General features: G+C 51.1%; 2 protein-coding genes across 10 annotated transcripts in view; one reads left to right on the top strand and one right to left on the bottom strand.

Moving 5' to 3' along the window:
• The window catches only part of OGG1 (8-oxoguanine DNA glycosylase), a 34,862-nt gene that overhangs the window by 2,573 nt on the left and 13,660 nt on the right, over positions 1 to 18,629 (top strand). The window contains exons 4-7 of one of the 8 annotated variants that reach the window (XM_030802062.1): positions 2,500 to 2,681; positions 4,268 to 4,418; positions 4,564 to 4,613; positions 6,931 to 7,222. The exons of 1 other annotated variant lie outside the window; for it this stretch is intronic. In XM_030802062.1, coding sequence (XP_030657922.1) covers positions 2,500 to 2,681; positions 4,268 to 4,418; positions 4,564 to 4,613; positions 6,931 to 7,098 — 551 coding nt within the window. In that variant the 3' untranslated portion in view covers positions 7,099 to 7,222. Of the gene's footprint in view, positions 1 to 2,499; positions 2,682 to 4,267; positions 4,419 to 4,563; positions 4,614 to 4,830; positions 5,195 to 6,930; positions 7,223 to 18,629 lie in introns of those variants that run through there. 6 more of the 8 variants (XM_003264947.4, XM_030802061.1, XM_030802057.1 and 3 more) reach the window with 6 other exon arrangements.
• On the bottom strand, positions 5,134 to 18,052 carry CAMK1 (calcium/calmodulin dependent protein kinase I). 2 transcript variants are annotated; one of them, XM_030802051.1, is made up of 12 exons: positions 17,877 to 18,052; positions 15,719 to 15,833; positions 13,808 to 13,939; positions 10,896 to 10,970; positions 10,671 to 10,809; positions 9,379 to 9,505; positions 9,209 to 9,284; positions 8,394 to 8,506; positions 7,417 to 7,495; positions 7,232 to 7,319; positions 5,516 to 5,633; positions 5,134 to 5,408 (listed from the first exon to the last, which is right to left on the bottom strand). In XM_030802051.1, exons 2-12 carry the CDS (start codon positions 15,799 to 15,801, stop codon positions 5,326 to 5,328), a joined length of 1,113 nt encoding a protein of 370 aa, XP_030657911.1. In that variant the 5' UTR covers positions 15,802 to 15,833; positions 17,877 to 18,052; the 3' UTR covers positions 5,134 to 5,325. The 2 variants fall into 2 exon arrangements, with proteins under 2 accessions (XP_030657911.1, XP_030657910.1); XM_030802050.1 differs by having other exon boundaries at positions 5,134 to 5,633.

Raw genomic sequence — 18,629 nt, 5'->3', positions numbered from 1 at the left:
TAAGAGCATGCATTCTGAGGACAGACCCATGCCTGGTTCTGAACCTCAACTCTCACTTGGGCACATTATTTAGCATCTCTGTACTAAAGTTTCTTCATCTGTGAAACAGAATAATAATAGCACCTACCTATGCTATTATTGGAGTTGTCATGAGGGTTGAAGAAAGGAATATACATACTGCACCTAGCACAGTGTTTGGCACACAGGAAGTATGTGTAAAATTCAAGCTGGTATCAGCCGGGCGTGGTGGCTCACACCTGGCTAACACAGTGAAACCCCGTCTCCAGCCTGGGCAACAGAGCGAGACTCTGTCTCAAAAAAAAAAAAAAAAAAAAAAATTCAAGCTGGTATCATTGTAGTGAACGGGACAGTTTTGCATCTAAGGACACGTGTGTTCTTCATAGTAGCCCTGTAAGGCAAATGTTTTACAGAGGCAAGTATATCAATTGGCAGATGTGAGAACCAAGCTAGGACAAGTGCTTGGGAACTGCATAGCAAAGAGACAGACTGCCTCAAAACAGGAGAATGTTTTTGGTGCTTAGAAACCCATTCCTGGCCAGACGTGGTGGCTCACGCCTGTAATCCCAACACTTTGGGAGGTCGAGGCAGGCAGATCATCTGAGGTCAGGAGTTCAAGACCAGCCTGGCCAACATGGCGAAACCCCATCTCTACTAAAAATACAAAAATTAGTCCGGCGTGATGGCAGGCACCTATAATCCCAGCTACTCCAGAGGGTGAGGCAGGAGAATTACTTGAACCCGGGAGCAGGAGGCTCCAGTGAACCAAGATCACACCACAGCACTCCAGCCTGGGTGACAGAGTGTGACTCCATCTCAAACAAACAAAAAGAAACCTGGGCCAGGCACGGTGGCTCATGCCTGTAATCCCAACACTTTGGGAGGCTGAGGCAGGTGGATCACCTGAGGTCAGGAGTTTGAGACCAGACTGGCCAACCTGGTGAAACCCCCTCTCTACTAAAAATTAGCTGGGTGTGGTGGCGGGTACCTGTAATCCCAGCTACTCAGGAGGCTGAGGCGGGAGAATCACTTGAACCTGGGAAGCAGAGGTTGCAGTGAGCTGAGATCATGCCATTGCACTCCAGCCTGGGCGACAGGGCGAGACTCTGTCTCAAAAAAAAAAAAAAAAAAAGAAACCTGGCCGGGCACAGTGGCTCACTCTTGTAATCCCAGCACTTTGGGAGGCCGAGGTGGGCGGATCACAAGGTCAGGAGATCAAGACCATCCTGGCTAACACGGTGAAACCCCGTCTCTACTAAAAATACAAAAAAAATTAGCCGGGCATGGTGGCGGACACCTGTAGTCCCAGCTACTCGGGAGGCTGAGGCAGGAGAATGGCGTGAACCCAGGAGGCGAAGCTTGCAGTGAGCTGAGATTGCGCCACTGCACTCCAGCCTGGGCAACAGAGCGAGACTCCTTCTCAAAAAAAAAAAAAAAAAAAAAAAAAGAAACCTGTTCTTGAGTCTCAGCTCCTGGCTTAGTTAGTCATAAGACCTCAAGAAAGTCATTCACCTCTCCCGGCTTCTCTTAGCTTGTTTGTAGAATGGGAATAACAGTTTCTATCTAGAAGGGCTTTGGGGGTGAATAAAGCAGTCATGAGGCAGTGTGGTGTAATGGGTTAAGAGCACAGCGTTAGCCAGGTGGGGTAGCTCATGTTGGTAATTTCAGCACTTTGGGAGCCCAAGGTGGGAGGATGGCTTGAGCCCAGGAGTTTGAGACCAGCCTGGGCAACATAGTGAGACCTCATCTCTACAAAAAATAAACCAAATTAGCCAGGCATGGTGGCATAAGCCTGTAGTCTCAGCTACTCAGGAGGCTGAGATGGGAGGATCGCTTGAGCCTAGGAGGTCAAGGCTGTAGTGAACTGAGATTGTGCCACTGCATTCCAGCCTGGATGACAGAGGAAGACCCTGTGTCAAAAAAAGAAAAAGCACAGGTCTTGGTGTCCCAGACCTAGGTGCAAGATCTTATCTCCCCCATGTCCTTTCTTAAGTAAGTTAACCTCTTCTAAGCCCTCATTTTCTCCACGTGTAAAATGGGAAAACAGAAGTACTGTCAGTGGGGTTCTTGGGAAAAGTAAGCATGATACTATATCTGAAGCATGTTGCCTAGCACTTGATCATAGAAGCTGTTGGTATATTGTGGTTATTTTTTTAGATCATGAGTGTGAACACTCTTTTGGAAAGGTTAAGGAACTCAGTTGGGGAGCTCCTCAAGGGCAGCAAGTCATCAGTCCCTGGACTAGACTTGGGCTCCAGGGGCCAAGTCATAGTAGGTGCTCAGAAAACGTGTACAGGGACAGGACCCAGGCCTCAACCCTTTCCCTTGTACATAAAAGTGTCCACTATCCCATAGAGTGTGGGGAGGTAGGAGGGATACTTAGGAAAAGCACTCTTGTGAGGTAGAGAGCTCACTTACTAGCCCAAGGACAGGAAGAACTTGAAGATGCCTGATGCCTGCTCTCCTCCTCATTCCCCACAGGGCCAGAGGTGGAGGCTCGTCTCAGGAAGCTGGGCCTGGGCTATCGTGCCCGCTATGTGAGTGCCAGTGCCCGAGCCATCCTGGAAGAACAGGGCGGGCTAGCCTGGCTGCAGCAGCTACGAGAGGCCTCATATGAGGAGGCCCACAAGGCCCTCTGCACCCTGCCTGGAGTGGGCACCAAGGTGAGGCCCCAGGGGGTGGGAGCTGCCCTCTCTACTGACACTAAGAGGAGAGCAGGAAATGAGCCAAGCCTGGGAGCTGGGTGGAGGCTTGGCTTCCGGAGGCAGAGCAGGAAGGAGAAAGGATATAAGTAGATGTTTTACGAGAGAAAAAAGTAGAGTGCAGAAAGAGTGGAAAGGATATAGCCCTTTGAATGAATTTCTAGAAAGACCATTTGTTCAGATGCAACACATATATGCTGCTATATATATGCAGCAATTTCCAGAAGGAAATTACAGGAAACTAAATAATAGTTTCCTTGGGGGAGACAAATGGGAAGATATTTCTCCTTTTCGGTTTTTTGTTTGTTTTGATAGAAACAGGCTCTTAACAATGTTGCCTAGGCTGGTCTTAAACTCTTGCCCTCAAGCAGTGTTCCTGCTTTGCCCTCCCAAAGTGCTGGAATTACAGGGATGAGCCACTGCTCCCGGCCACATTTTGTTCCTTTCATAAAATGACATGTACTGACAAAACTTTTTGCTTAATATCAATAGGGTTAACTGGCAATAAGATGACTGGAAATTAGGCATTTGTCTTTTTTTTTTTTTGAGATGGAGTCTTGCTTTGTTGCCAGGCTGGAGTGCAGTGGTGCAATCTCGGCTCACTGCAACCTCCGCCTCCCGGGTTCAAGCGATTCTCCTGCCTCAGCCTCCAGATTAGCTGGGATTACAGGCATGCGCCACCACACCCAGCTAATTTTTGTATTTTTAGTAGAGATGGGGTTTCGCCATGTTGGGCCAGGATGGTCTCGATCTGACCTCGTGATCCACCTGCCTCAGCCTCCCAAAGTGCTGGGATTACAGGCGTGAGCCAGTGCACCCAGCCTTTTTTTTTCTTTATACTTCTCTGTAGTTTAAAAAATGAATTTTTGCTTAAAGAATTTTTTTTGATGGGCTTTGGACTACAGCCTAACATTAAATCTTGGTTCTGCCTGTTCCCAGCCATGTGACTTTGGCCAGGTCACTTCACTTTTCAAAGCCTCAGTTTTCTTGTCTGTAAAATGGGTGTGGTAATACCTTCTTCCCAGGTTATGATAAGAACCTGGCCCACATAGGTGTTCACCTAGTAGCAGCTCTTATTACAGCAATTTCATTGTATTCATAGGCCGGGCATGGTGGCTCACGCCTGTAATCCCAGCACTTTGGGACGCCAAGGTGGACGGATCACTTGAGGTCAGGAGTTCAAGACCAGGCTGGCCAACATGGTGAAACCCGATCTCTACTAAAAACACAAAAATTAGCCACACGTGATGGCGCATGCCTGTAATCCCAGCTACTTGGGAGGCTGAGGTAGGAGAATTGCTTGAACCTGGGAGGTGGAGGTTGCCGTGAGCCGAGATTGCACCAGTGCACTCCAGCCTGCGCAACAGAGTGAGACTCCATCTCAAAAAAAAAAAAAAGTGTATTCATAGATAGTATCTATTGATTGAGAATATAGAACAACAGTAACCCCAGAGTGAAGGATAAAGCAGCTGGCTTTGGGGCTGTAAGCAAGATGCTGGCCAGATGCTGCCCTTCTTCCACAAGGGCTCATTCTGTGTCTGTCAAAGGTGGCCGACTGCATCTGCCTGATGGCCCTAGACAAGCCCCAGGCTGTGCCCGTGGATGTCCATATGTGGCAGATTGCCCAACGTGACTACAGCTGGCACCCTACCACGTCCCAGGCGAAGGGACCGAGTCCCCAGACCAACAGGGAACTGGGTGAGGAAAGTGGGCTACAGGGGCTGGCAGTGGGCTGGGATGGTAGAAACTTCCGTCTCTCTTAGTCACCTCTCCCTCAGACCCTGCCTCTGTTGATGGGTCACAGAAGGGGTCAGATAACTTAGTCTCATCACTTCTGATTTAGGAAACTTTTTCCGGAGGCTGTGGGGACCTTATGCTGGCTGGGCCCAAGCGGTGAGTGTACCTAGGTTTCCTCTCCTCCAGCCCAGACCCAGTGGACTCTTCTACCACCACCGCCCCAGGTGGCCCTAAAGGACTCTTCAGCCACCCCTGTCCCAACCCCAGTGGACTCTCATTGCCTTCGGCCCTGTTCCCCGAGGACTCTTCCACCTCCCAACACTGTAACTAGTCCCACCAGCCCTGACCCCAGTGTACCCTCCTCCCCACACAGACTCCACCCTCCTATAGGTGCTGTTCATTGCCGACCTGCGCCAATCCCGCCGTGCTCAGGAGCCACCAGCAAAGCGCAGAAAGGGTTCCAAAGGGCCAGAAGGCTAGATGGGACACCCTGGACAAAGGAATTCCCCAAGCACCTTCCCCTCCATTCCCCACTTCTCTCTCCCCATCCCCACCCAGTCTCATGTTGGGGAGGGGCCTCCCTGCGACTACCTCAAAGGCCAGACACCCCCACATCAAGCAGTCAGTTTGCACAACAAGATGGGGTGGGGGATATTGGGGGAGACAGTGCTAAGGATGGTTTTATCTTCCCTTTATTACAAGAAGGAACAATAAAATAGAAACATTTGTATGGAAAATGCAGTGAGGAGTGGTAGGGAAGCAGGTGAGGAGGGGACAGGACAGAGAAACTCCCGGTTCAGGGAGGGAAGGGGAACAGGCTGCCCCCAAGCCCTCCCACGCAGAGGATCCTGACCCGAGGTCCGGGGCCCTAGAGCTGGTGGGGCAGTGTGGGGGACAGTTCTGCACCCGGCTCCATGCAGCAGTCTCGACAGCAACAGCCAGCTGCCATCCCTGCATGGGAAGAGAGAACAGAGCTGGCCACAGGGGCAGGCCCTCCTCTCCAGCCTGGGTGCATCTTTGTGGACCACCCATGCCCTTCTGCAGAGCCTGCTCCTCACCCCCAGCCACTGTTGTCAGCAGCTCCCCATGGCTCGCCGTCTGCCCCTGCCCCTCCTGGCTGGTGCCCAGCTGCAGTTTCCTCATGTGCCGCACCACAGCCGTGGCATTGAAGGCTTGCTGTAGGGAGAGGGGAGAAAGGACTTTTGAGAGAGTCAAGTCATGGGGCAGGGGCGCAGTGGGATTCTTGGAATTGTTCTGTTATTTTCATTCGGGAGTTATTTTATTGATTCCCCTAAAGCCCCCCAAAAACCTCTACAAGGCTTTACTATATATTTACACACACACACGCACATATGTTAGATGTATGTGTTTATATAAATATATATAAATAGAAACATAACTATAATTCATATTAATATGTAATAGCAAACACTATAGCACTGTATGTCAGGCACTGCTCTAAGCACTTTACATAGTAATTCATTTAATCTTCATGAAAGTCTTTGAGGTAGGTACTATTATCATTTTCAAAGGAGGAAACAGAGGCACAGAAAGCTGAAGTAACTTGCTCAGGTGTGTCTCTATTCAACATCTCCACCTAGGTGTCCCACACACCCCTCAAATTCACCGTGTCTAAAACTAAAACCATCCCCCCAAAACATGTTTCTGTCCCTGTGATAACCATCTCAGTCATGGTACCACCACCATCCATTCTGTTCCCAGCCACAGTCTTGAGTCAGCCCTTGACATCTCTTTCCCCCAACATACATTGCATCATCATGTCTTGTCAGTTTCACCTCCTAAATGACTCCTGGATCAACCACTGTTCTCGACCCCGTTGCTACTACTGTGGTTCCAAACCCTTAACCATCTCCTGCCTGTATCTCTGCCACGGCCTCCTAATGGGTCACTCAGTCTTTACTCCATGCCATTCTCTGCATCCTAAGTGCTCTTTTTTTTGAGGTGGAGTCTCACTTTGGCGCGATCTCAGCTCACTGCAACCCCCATCTCCGAGATTCAAGTAATTCTCCTGCTTCAGCCTCCCGAGTAGCTGGGATTACAGGCATGCACCACCATGTGTGGCTAATTCTTTTATTTTTAGTAGAGACAGGGTTTTGCCACGTTGGCCAGGCTGGTCTTGAACTCCTGACCTCAGGTGATCCGACCACCTCGGCCTCCCAAAGTGCTGGGATTACAGGCGTGAGCCACCATGCCTGGCCTTGAGAGCCCTTTCTATGCAGCAAATACTTGCCTAAGATTCTTCTGGGGCTTCTCACTGCCCTCAGGATCAAGTTGGTGCTCCTCTGTGGCATGAGGCCCTAAGAGGCCTGGCCCCTACCTGCTTCTCTAAATTGGGCTCCTGCCTCTCAGTCCCCTCAGCCCCTCTAGTCTGGCCAGGCTTAGCACTTGCACTTCCCAGAATCGCTATAGACACTATTCCGCTATGCCTCGCTAATTCCTACTTAACTGACAGCTCTGTAAGGTCATCACCACCTTTATGACCTTTCCCGGACCCCATAGGCTGGATCAGATGCCTCCTGAAGATTTACAGACTTCTTCCTCTAGACTTGGAGGTGAGGGACCCTCTCTGGAACAGAGAAGGTGTTGGGAGTGTTTGTTGAGTGAAAGAGTGAATGAATGAAGTCCTTCCATAAGGATCCCTAAGCAGTTACTGTGTGCCCAACTTGGTGCTAGGTGCTGTGCGAGCTGAGCCTGGGTAGGGATGGGGAGGAGTCCTGGGGAGGCTGGGACCAGAACTAGGGATATGGACTCACCTTCCACTTGCTCTTGGCAAAGTTCTTCTTGATCTGCTCACTCACCGACTGGTGGATATTCTTATCTAGAGCTGTATCTCCTGCAATCCTAGGATGAGGTTTATGTGGTGGATTGCCTGTGAGGGCAGAAGCAGACCTGAGGGCCCCAAATCCCACCCCAGCTCACAGCTTGTGTGAATTCTCACCATGGGTGCTGCAAGGCCTGCTCACAGGTGAATCTTTTCTCTGGGTCCTTCTCCATCAAGTGCCGGATGAAATCTTTGGCTAAACCCCCAAGACAAAAGCAAAGATAATGACAGCATGGTAGTGCCTGTGTACTCCCCAAGAGCATACCCACTCCCTCAGGTCTGGCCTGGCATCAAAACAAGACAAAGAGGCCAAATCAGTCCATGCCCCACCCCCCCGACCTGTGCTCTTCTTCAGGCCCTCCCACCCCATGCCTTCCAGCTCTTTCCTCTCTCTTAAGAAAAACATATGGCCGGGCACAGTGGCTCCTGTCTGTAATCCCAGCACTTTGGGAGGCCAAGGCATGTGGATCACGAGGTCAGGAGTTCAAGACCAGCCTGGCCAAGATGGTGAAACCTCGTTTCTACTAAAAATACAAAAAAATTAGCTGGGCATGGTGGTGGGCGCCTATAATCCCAGCTACTTGGGAGGCTGAGGCACAGAATTGCTCGAACCCGGGAGGCAGAGGTTGCAGTGAGCCGAGATTGTGCCACTGCACTCCAGCCTGGGCAACAGAGCGAGACTGTGGCTAAAAAAAAAAAAAAAAAAAAAGTTGTTCTTGACTAATCTCAGTGCATTCACACTGATGATAAACGATAGTAGCTTCACAGGTTTGCTTCTTAATAGGGGGCACAAAAGGAGGATGAAAATGTTTATGGTGGTGGTTTATACATTAGGATGTCAATAGGGGAGAGGCATTTTCAAATAGACTATGTTTGAAGATTGAACAATGAATGCCTAGTTTCTCAATCTGGGAGCCAAGCAGAAGGAAGTACCCGAGCAGAAGGAAGAAGGGGTAGGGTGTCTGGTCTCGAAGACAGCCTTGTGTGGTGCTGGAGAATCTGACAGAAGGAAGGCAGGAGGGAGACCGCCCCCAAAGCAGGTGAGGGAGGAACCAGAGGCAGGGCCCAAGGGAAAAAGGCAAAGCCCCAAATACCAGAGTCAGAGATGTCGTCCCAGTAAGGAGAGTCAAACTCGTACTCGGCCTTCAAAATCTGTTCAAAGAGTTTGGCGTCATTCTCGTCATAGAAGGGGGGGTAACCGCAGAGCCTGGGCAGGGAGAAACTCATCCTCATTTCCACTTTCGGGTGCCATTGGCTCCGGGGTGGAGCACTGGGGCAGTCTCAGGGGTCAGGCAGGACCCACCGAAGGAGTTCCCCCTTTATAAACTCTACCAGCCCTGCCTGCTCACTCCTGTTCTAGCGACATTATCCTTCCTGTTCCTTGAATGTGCCGCCATCTTGCCCTCCTCAGGGCCTTTGCACTTGCCATTGCCTCTGCCTATGCCACTCTTTCCCCACACCTCCAATGTCTGGCTCCCTCACCACTCGGACATCACCTCCACAGCAAGCCCTTCTCTGACCTCCCTACTGAAATGGCATCACCCCCGTCTCCCTATCCCTGCCTGGTTTTTTTCCACAGTATTTATTTTTAATCACCTGACGTCATTTTGTAGATTTATTTACTTGTTGATTGTCTGTCTTTCTTACTAGAAAGAAAGTCAGCTCCCTGAGGGCAGGCACTTTGTCTGGTTTGTGCTGTGCTAAATTTACCCCAGTGCTTGCTTGGCACAGTGCTTGAAACATAGTATCTATTGAATGAAGTAATGCTAGTAATTGATTGGTGGAAGGGAGGGAGGGAAGGAAGGGAGGGAGGGAGGGAGGGAAGAGGGAGAGCAGAGGGAGGAAGAGAGGAAAGTAGGCGAGAGGACAACTCTGAAGCCACAGCCTACCATGGCCAAGCCCCACTTACAAGATGTAGGCAATGACACCTATGGACCAGCAATCCACAGCCTTGCTGTAGGGCTTCTGGGCCAGGACTTCAGGGGCTGTGGAGGGAAGAGGACATGGTAGTGACAAATCTCTGCCCTTCAACTCCTGGTTCCCCCCACCATCACAGCCCCAGCCCAGGGCCCTCCGCACCCACGTATCCCGGAGTTCCGCAGGCGGTGGAGAGCACACTGCCCGGGTCCTCCATCTTGGAGAGGCCAAAGTCGGAGATCATGATTTTGGAGTCTTCATCCAGGCTGTAGTACAGCAGATTCTCTGGCTTGAAGGGCAGGAGGGAAGAGAAGGGGCAATCAGAGATGGTTAGAGGCTAGTAGAACCTTCCGCCACTCCAAGCACCTTCTGAGAAATAATGGATCCCCAAAAGCCACTGTAGCTTCATGGCTGCCATAAGAAAATCAAGAAAGTTCTCAAGAAGGCCAAAAATTCCAGGAAGGACAAGGCTCAAGAGGGTGTGGGAGGGAACTTTCTATAAACCTCAGGTGTGCACTGTAAAGCCCTAAAGAAATGTTTGAATGCCTATTTTATGCCAGACCCTGGATTAGTGCGTGATTCAATGTCATCCTCACTGCATCCCTGCTAGGCCAGTCTGTATAATCCTACCTAACAGATGAGGAAACTGATGCCTTCGGAGGCAAAGTGACTCACCCAAGAACCCACAGTTAGGGAGTAGCAGGGCCAGAATTCAAAACCAGGCATTGTCACACCCCAAGTGCCCTTCTCCTAGAATGGATTGAGATGTACTGCTAAATATGAGCCCCGTCGCTATTTCTGAGGAGTAGGATTTCAGGGATTTCTGGCTTTTTTCTTTATGTTTTGCTGTCCCATTCAAGTTTTCTACAAAAGGGGAATAGGATTTTTTGTTTTTATTTTATTTTATTTTTTTTGACATGGAGTCTCGCTCTGTCGCCCAGGCTTGCTCTGTCGCTCAAGCTGGAGTGCAATGGCACAATCTCAGCTTACTGCAACCTCTGCCTCCCGGGTTCAAGTGATTCTCTTGCCTCAGCCTCCCTAGTAGCTGAGATTACAGGCATCTGCCGCCACGCTGGGCTAATTTTTGTATTTTTGGTAGAGACAAGGTTTTGCCAAGCTGGTCTCGAACTCCTGACCTCAGGTGATCCACCCATCTCTGCCTCCTGAAGTGCTGAGATTACAGGCGTGAGCCATCGTGCCTGGCCAGATTTTTTTTTTTTTAATCAGAAAAAGACAAAATGTTACTTGGATAAAATGCCACACAATTCACTTGTGTTCCTTTGAGTATCTGGACTAGAATGGGAGGAGGCAGTTTAAGGGTTACAAGATCCACTTTGTAGATGGAAATCCAAGGCTCAGTGAGGGGGTGAAAGTTTCCCAAGGTCAGACAGTTTGGGGTCTGCAAAGGCCCCACCCCTGGGTACCCCAGCTCACCACACCCCCTTGAGCCCCACCTTGAGATCCCGGTGTACAATGCCCAGGTCATGCAGGTATTTCACAGCATCCAGCACCTGGAAGATGAGGCGGCTGGCGTCCCGCTCCGTGTAGAAGCCTTTTTCCACAATACGGTCAAAGAGCTCCCCACCCGACACCCTGCAGCAGGGGATAGGGCAGTCTGGCAAAGAGGGTTGGGACAGCTGGGAGAGGTGTGGGGGCAGGGCAGAGGTGGGGCCACTCACAGCTGCATGATGAGGTAGAGGTGGCCCCCACTCTCATAGATGTCATCCAGGGCTACAATGTTGGGGTGCTTGATCCTGAAAGGAGAAATGAGGTGGTTTAGCCAGGCATGGTGGTGTGCACCTGTAGTCCAAGCTACTTGGGAGGCTGAGGCAGGAGGATCACTTGGCCCCAGCAGTTCAAAGCTGCAGTCTATTATTATTGCACCTGTGACTAGCCACTGCACTCCAGCCTGGGCAACAGAGTAAGACCCTGTCTCAAAAAAAAAAAAAAAAAAAGGCAGCGGTTTAGAGCTCAGGATAGCTCAGCCACCCGCCACCCCTGACCACTGCCTGCAAACCTGGGTGGGACAAACCAAGGATCTAGTCCCCAAAGGGAAAAGCTAGCTTACCATGGTTTATTACCATTTCTTGGAAGGTGAGAGAGCAGAGAGATAAACACTGGGCTGTGGCATACACAGACCTGGGTCCAAATCCTGCCCCTGTCACATGCTATTTAGGTGCAGATCTTTTCACCAGTGAGCCACTGCACCCAGCCTGATACATACCTCTTAAGAGTTTTCTGGCTGGGCACAGAGGCTCACACCTGTAATCCCAGCACTTTGGGAGACCAAGGCAGGCAGATCACTTGAGGTCAGGAGTTCGAGACCAGCCTGGCCAACATGGTGAAAACCCATCTCTACTAAAAATACAAAAATTAGCCGGGCATGGTGGCACATGCCTGTAATCCCAGCTATTTGTGAGGCTGAGGTAGGAGAATTGCTTAAACCTGGGAAACGGAGGTTGCAGTGAGCTGAGATCATGCCATTGCACTCCAGCCTGGGCAACAAGAGCAAAACTCCATCTCAAAAAAATATATATATATAGTTTTCTGTGTTTACATGTTTGTCAGCCTCCCCCATCAGACATAAGCTCCCCCAATCCAGAGGCTTTGTCTTGCTTGCCACTGTTCCTCCAGCACCTGGTACAGGGTAGGTGCTAGATTTAATGTAACCTCTCTGAGCCTCAGTTTCTTCATCTATAAAATGAAGCCAATGGTAGTACTTCTCTCAAAGAGTTGGAGTGAGGATCATGTGAGATAATGCAGGTAAGGTGCTTGGCACAGTGCCTGGCACACAGTAAATACTCATAAGTGAAACAATAATGGTAATTGATTTTTTTTTTCTTTTTTTCTTTTTTTTTTTTTTTTTTTGAAACAGAGTCTCGCTGTCCCCCAGGCTGGAGTGCAGTGGCGCGATCTCAGCTCACTGCAGGCTCCGCCCCGCGGGGTTCACGCCATTCTCCTGCCTCAGCCTCCTGAGTAGCTGGGACTACAGGCGCCCGCCACCTCACCCGGCTAATTTTTTGTATTTTTAGTAGAGACGGAGTTTCACTGTGATAGCCAGGATGGTCTCGATCTCCTGACCTCGTGATCCGCCCGCCTCGGCCTCCCAAAGTGCTGGGATTACAGGCGTGAGCCACCGCGCCCGGCCTTTTTTTTCTTTTTTTGAGACGAAGTTTTACTCTTGTTGCCCAGGCTGGAGTGTTGCCCAGGATGGAGTGCAATGGCATGATCTTGGTTCATCGCAACTTCTGCCTCCCAGTTTCAAGTGATTCTTCTTTCTCAGCCTCTCAAGTAGCTGGGATTACAGGCATGCGCCACCACGTCCGGCTAATTTTGTATTTTTAGTAGAGATGGAGTTTCTCCATGTTGGTCAGGCTGGTCTGGAACTCCCAACCTCAGGTGATCCACCCACTTCAGCCTCCCAAAGTGTTGGGATTACGGGCGTGAGCCACTGCACCTGGCCTTTTTTTTTTTTTGAGATGGAGTTTTGCTCTCGTTGCCCAGGCTGGAGTGCAATGAACGGTATGATCTCAGCTCACTGCAACCTCCACCTCTCGGGTTTAAGCAATTCTCCTGCCTCAGCCTCCCAAGTAGCTGGGATTACAGGCATGTGCCACCACGCCCGGCTGATTTTGTATTTTTAGTAGAGACAGGGTTTCTCCGTGTTGGTCAGGCGATAATTGATCTTGATGATGAGGAAGGCTCAGCTCTGCCACAAAGTTGCCATGTGACTGTATACAAATCCCTGTCCTCTCTGGGTCTTATTAGAAATGCTCTGCCCAGGAGCTGGGTGTGGTGGCTCATGCCTAGCACTTTGGGAGGCCGAGGCGGGCGGACCACCTGAGGTCAGGAGTTCGAGACCAGCCTGGCCAACATGGCGAAACCCCATCTCTACTAAAAATACAAAAATTAGCCGGGTGTGGTGGCAGGTGCCTGTAATCCCAGCTACTAGGGAGGCTGAAGCAATAGAATTGCTTGAACCCAAGAGGCAGAGGTTGCAGTGAGCCAAGATTGTGTCACTGCGCTCCAGCTGGGGCAACAGAGTGAGACTCCATCTCAAAAAAAAAAAAAAAATCTGCCCAGGGTGGTTGGAAGCTCAGGGGAGAGATTGGAAGTGATTCTCTGTAAGTTTTCCAGTGAGGACAGGAGGTTTCATATCAGCATGAGCAATTCATAGACCAATTGGTTGTGGATTTAGTCGGGGTCAGCAGACAGTCATTTTTAAACTTGCTGAGTGGTTTTAATATGTGAGGGGAACTTGAGGTAGGTCCAGAGACAACACCAACTGAGATATGTGGGTCCAAGCCATGTTCAGGATGGATCTTTACAACATTGAACAGTTAAACCCCTGTTACTAAGCACTGGCATCTCCATCACATCTGTCATGTTAGCTGTTGTGCCAGGCACTTGAAATAAAGGACTTCTGATGTTCCCCACAACCCTGCCAAGTGGAAATTGTGATCCCCATTTTATAAAGGGGCAATTTAAGGCTTAAGAGAGTTTAAATGATTTGTCCAAAGCAGGGAAGGAGGAGGATGGGAGGGCCAAGGCAGGGTCAGCTTGGGGCAGGGAAAGGCTGTAGCCCACGCACTTGTGCAGGACAGCAATCTCATTCTCCATGCTGCCTTCCTTGCCCTCCAAGGCCTTCTTGGCAATACATTTGATGGCCACCAGCTTCTGCGTCCTCTTATCTTCTGCCAGGATCACCTCCGAGAAGGCCCCCCTATCGGGAGAAGGGATTCACAAGGTGAAGAACTGGAACCCCAGCTTCCCTCCAGCCTCTCCTCCATTCCCTATAGGTTCTGTGACCACTGCTGGACCAAGGATGTGGATGACCCTTCCCTAGTCACTCATCCATCCCCTGGCTCCAGAGGTGGTCATATGACCCAGGCCTGGCCAGTCAAAGTAGTCTTTCCCCTGGCCACAGTAATTGGTCATGTGATGCAAGCCAGGTTACTAGCACTTTGAGAATGAGTCTCCTGTTGAGCTTGTAGGATGTAAGCCTGGAGCTAATGGCGATCATCTTTGCCACCACCTGGGGAGAGCCTGCTTGGGAATGAAATTAACACAAAGGAAGTCCAACCTGAAAAATGGCCAAAGACATTTCCTGATAACATTATGTGGCCCTCTGGATCCAGCCATGCCTGAAGTCTACCCCTGGGCTTTTTGATTATGTGTGCACTTGGTTCATCCCTTTTTCTGCTAATTTGAGTCATGGCTAATTTAACACCCTTTAGAACCTTAAAGAACCATCAGCATCACCTGGGAACTTTTTTAGAAATGCAAAATCTCTACTGCTTTGGATCCTGGGTCAAAAAAAAAGGAAAAAAAAAGAAATGCAAAACTTTAGGTCCTGCCCCAAATTTACTAAATCAGAATCTGCAGTTTAACAAAATCCTCAGGTGATTTGTATGCTCATTGAACTTTCAGAAGCAGTGCTTTAGAACAAGTTCTTAAAAAGGAACAAATAAACTCATTTAACTAAAGTTAACTGATTAAGGATGATTTGTTAGGGTATTCTTTCCACATCTGTTTGCTTTCTCTGGGAGAATAAGGAGTCATAAGTCAAAGAAAAGCATCTCTCATGGTGAAATTTCAATCCTCAGGGATAATTAGTTACTGTAGTAACCTCATCACTGGTTTCCAGTCCTGTCCCTCTCCAATTTACCCTCTAAGCTGTGGCCAGAATGACTACCCTGAATTGCACATCTGCCAAAAAGTCTTAAGTGTCTCCCGGTGGCCTATGGGACAATATCCAGCCTCCCTGGCCTGGCTTCCAGGACCCTACACAAACTGTCCCACTTTCATCTCCAGCCTCTTTTTCCACTCTCCCCCCAGCCTCTGATTTTAAGCTCCACCACACTCTACCTCTTTCCACATAGAACCATGCCTCTAAGCCTTTGTTTATGCTATTCCTTCTGCCTGGAATGTCCTTCTTCCTCTCTGACAAGTGCACACCTACCCATCCTTCAGTCCCCAGCTCCAATGCCCTATTCTCCAGGAAGTTTTCCCCCAGGCAGAAGGCACAGCTCTCTCTGGGCTCCACAAAGCCCTCGATCCCAACCTTAATTGGAGCACAGCACACACCCTGTTGTCATTTTCTGTGGGTCTGTCTCTTGCACATGTCTGGGATCAACTTGAAGGACAGAGACCAGGTTTGAGTTATTTCTGCATTCCCAGCACCAAGAACAGAGCCATCCCAGGCCTCAGTTCCCAAACCTAGGCCAGAACACCTAGCTCTTGGCAGCAAGTTAAATGGACTGACTGGCACCTTCATTCTCCCAACTTCTTTCTTTTCAAGAACCCAGGGCTATTGGAAGAGCAGCCCCTGTCCCACCCATTGTCATCCAGAAGTGAAAAGCTGGGGACAGTTTAGGCCCTAGATAGTGCTGCCACAGGGCCTGGGCTGTGGGAAACAGGAAGCATTAATTGACCAGAGGAAACACCACCCTGGACTCAGCCTCCCTCAGCCATCCAGCATCCAATCCTGCCCTGGACTCACGTGCCCAGAACATCTCGGAAGTCGTAAATGTCCCTAATGTCCTCCGCCTGCTTCCACCTGGGGCCTTCCACTGCCCCCAGCATGGCCCACTGCCCCCCGACCACAGCCAGGGCTCCTGTAAGGAGAATGGAAGGAGGAGATTCAGCAGAGCCCAGCCCTCTGGGAATTTACTGCAGGCCCCATTCAGTCATTCAACCTGCATTTATTCATCCTTGATTCATCCATTTGACAAAATCATTCAACAAACATTCATTTGTTTATTCAACATTCGGCAAATTCTCATGCCTAGAGAAAAACCTTTCACAGTGGCAGCAAAATTCTTTATTTAACAAAGTCATGCATTCATTCGTTCATTCTAGTTCACTTCCCAATTTTCCCCCTATCCAAATCCAAGCACCTAGGGAAACCCTGACCTCTGGCAGTACAACAGATAAACCCCCAGAGCAGCTGGTAGAAGCCTGGAGGATCCCCCTGTCCCCAGAACTAGCGATGTCCCCGCCCCACCCTGGGGATTGCTGGGGTGTCTCCTTTCCCTCCTCCTTCCCCCCACTCCCTGGCCTCTCCAAAATCAGGTTTCCAGCAGCCTGGGCTTCCAGCAATATCTCAGCCACATTTTTAAATAGCTCTTTCTGCACTGTTACCACAGCAACAACAGCCACAGCTGGAGCTCCCCAGACCTCTCCCTCCTGACTCCCCATCTGGGTCCCGGGAGCCTGAGAAATGGTCCTACTCACTCTGTCCCTTCCTGGCCCCATCTAACCCTATCCAGCCTGGCCCTTTCTCTGCTGAGGTCTGTCTCATCCAGCAAGAGAGGGCGGGAGTTCTCTCCCATTTATCAGATGAAGAATGGGGAGACTGAGGTTGGAGTTAGGTAGAGGCTGGCTCCAGAGGCCCAAATGACACCTGGCCTGGGGCCCCCAGCTAAGCTTGCAGAGGACAAAGGCCATCGAATGGCCTTGGCTGGTACTTCCAATATGAAGCCAGAATAGGCCCCATTCAGAGAACACAGCCTCCCAACCCATCCACAGATGAGGCTAAAACAGAGCCCAGCATGCTTTGTGACCTCAGGGAGAGCACTTTCCTTCTCTCTTTTTCTCTAAAGGAGAATGAGGAGAAGGTGCCCTGACTAGGGCCTCTGGTGTGAGATTCCACTCCTGGAACAGGACCTTTTTCCCAGGGGACCCTGCCCACACATCCAGGGGCAGAATGTTCTAGGAAAGGAGACTCGAGTGTAAGCTCTAGAGGCAGAGTCTGAAGCCCACATGGAGGCCTACCAAATACAACCCTCACAGATCCACACACATCCCTGTAGCAGACATGCCACACCAAGCCCCCTCCACAGCCCTGAACTCAAACACCTGCTTCCGAGATCCAGTACGCCTTGTATCCAGATCCCGTGACACCTGATCATACATGTACTCCCAGACATCAGCACACATGTCCACACCACACAGTGCCCCAGACAGCCCTACACCCGAACACCTGCCTGTCCATCCAAACATCCCTCACCCAGCTCCTTCTTACACCCCAAAACACACATCCACCCGCACCCACACAAGATGACACCCAGACACACACACACCTTCATATACCAGACGTACCCTACACCCTCCAGCTCCTCTACCCCATCCCCTGGAAGCTCCTGTATTCCAAACCAAACCCCAAGTCCTTACACACCTAACTCCAAACATCCTTAGTACACAATTGTACACCCCCTCCTAACTCTGACTTAAGACCCTGAGAGCCAAATACCAGCACACAATACACGTGGGCACCCCTCTGGAACAAAAAACACACAGATTCCCAGATCATCCACCCATGTCTGACCCACACGCCTGTCCTAAGACAGTACACTCCGCAAGCCCCCCCACCCCATGGATACCTCCAAATGCCCACGCCCTTCCACAGTCAGGCCCAGCTGAAGGTGCTCACACAGGCCCCCTTCTCTGTTACCCATTCAGTGTCCCATAGGCCCGCCTGGCACCTGCTGGGCCTGGGGCAGAGGTGGGGGAGAAAGGCCCAGCCCTGCTCCTCAGGGTTCAGCCCGCCCGGGAGGGTGCCCAGTGGCCACTCCTTGGGAAAGGATACCCAGAGGCTAGGGGCTCCCACCGCCCCCACGCGGCGCCCAGGGGTGCAGGGATGGGGGGCCCTGCTGTACCTGCCGCTGCCCCGCCGCGGGGCTGGCTGGGAGGCCCGCGGTGGTTGGCGCCGAGCTCTGGCCGCGGTCCTCACCGCTGCGCCCCTGGGCCACCCGCCCGCTCTCTCGCTGGGGCTGGGGCTCGGCTCGGCTCGGCTCGGCGGCTCTCTCCGCCCGCCTGCGGCTCTGATGTCAGTGGAGGAGGAGCCTGCGGCGGAGGGACCCGGGATTGGGAGGCGAGGCGCCGCTCCAAGGCTGGGGAAGGGGCAAGGGTGGAGGCCATCTCCCTAGTTCTGGTCAGAGATCTCCTGCTAGACGCTTCCCACCCTTGGTCTTAAGCGGGGCTCCATTTCACAGAGGGGACAACTGAGGCCCGGAGAGATGATTTTCAAATCAACAGGTGGTCGGAAGCAAAGCAGGATTCGAACCCCGTCTGTCTGAAGTAGAAGCCGGCCAAACTCACCCTGCGGCCTGGTGGATTTTCTTTTAGACCAGTTCTGCGACCTCCCTTAGGGCTCTGTCGCCCTTCTCCGTGCCCTGAAGGGAAACAGGCCCTCGGAACCGCACGGGAGTCTGATGGGGGATGGGGGAGTGAGGGAGTAGGGAAGGACCGGGCAAGACAAGGCAATGAAGAGAGTGGAGGCGGTCGTAGGGTGGGGGCCCCACTTGACAGGTGGGAAGACTGAGGCCCCGGTTCCTCTGCAAGATGGAGCTGAGGCTTCAGCCCCAGACATTTGCTCTTCGGAGCGGGTGGTGGTGCCTAGAGATATTGGG

This window comes from Nomascus leucogenys, chromosome 21 (genome assembly GCF_006542625.1).
Source record: "Nomascus leucogenys isolate Asia chromosome 21, Asia_NLE_v1, whole genome shotgun sequence".
NCBI lineage: Eukaryota > Metazoa > Chordata > Mammalia > Primates > Hylobatidae > Nomascus > Nomascus leucogenys.
This window is presented reverse-complemented; position numbering and strand designations above follow the sequence as displayed.

Coding starts and splice junctions, on each gene's coding strand:
- CAMK1 (XM_030802050.1), bottom strand. CDS start 15,801: ATGCTGGGGGCAGTGGAAGGCCCCAGGTGGAAGCAGGCGGAGGACATT. Junction 9,285..9,378: donor CGGAACTCCGGGATACGTGG/GTGCGGAGGGCC, acceptor TTCCCTCCACAG/CCCCTGAAGTCCTGGCCCAG. Junction 8,507..9,208: donor GGTGTCATTGCCTACATCTT/GTAAGTGGGGCT, acceptor CTCCCTGCCCAG/GCTCTGCGGTTACCCCCCCT.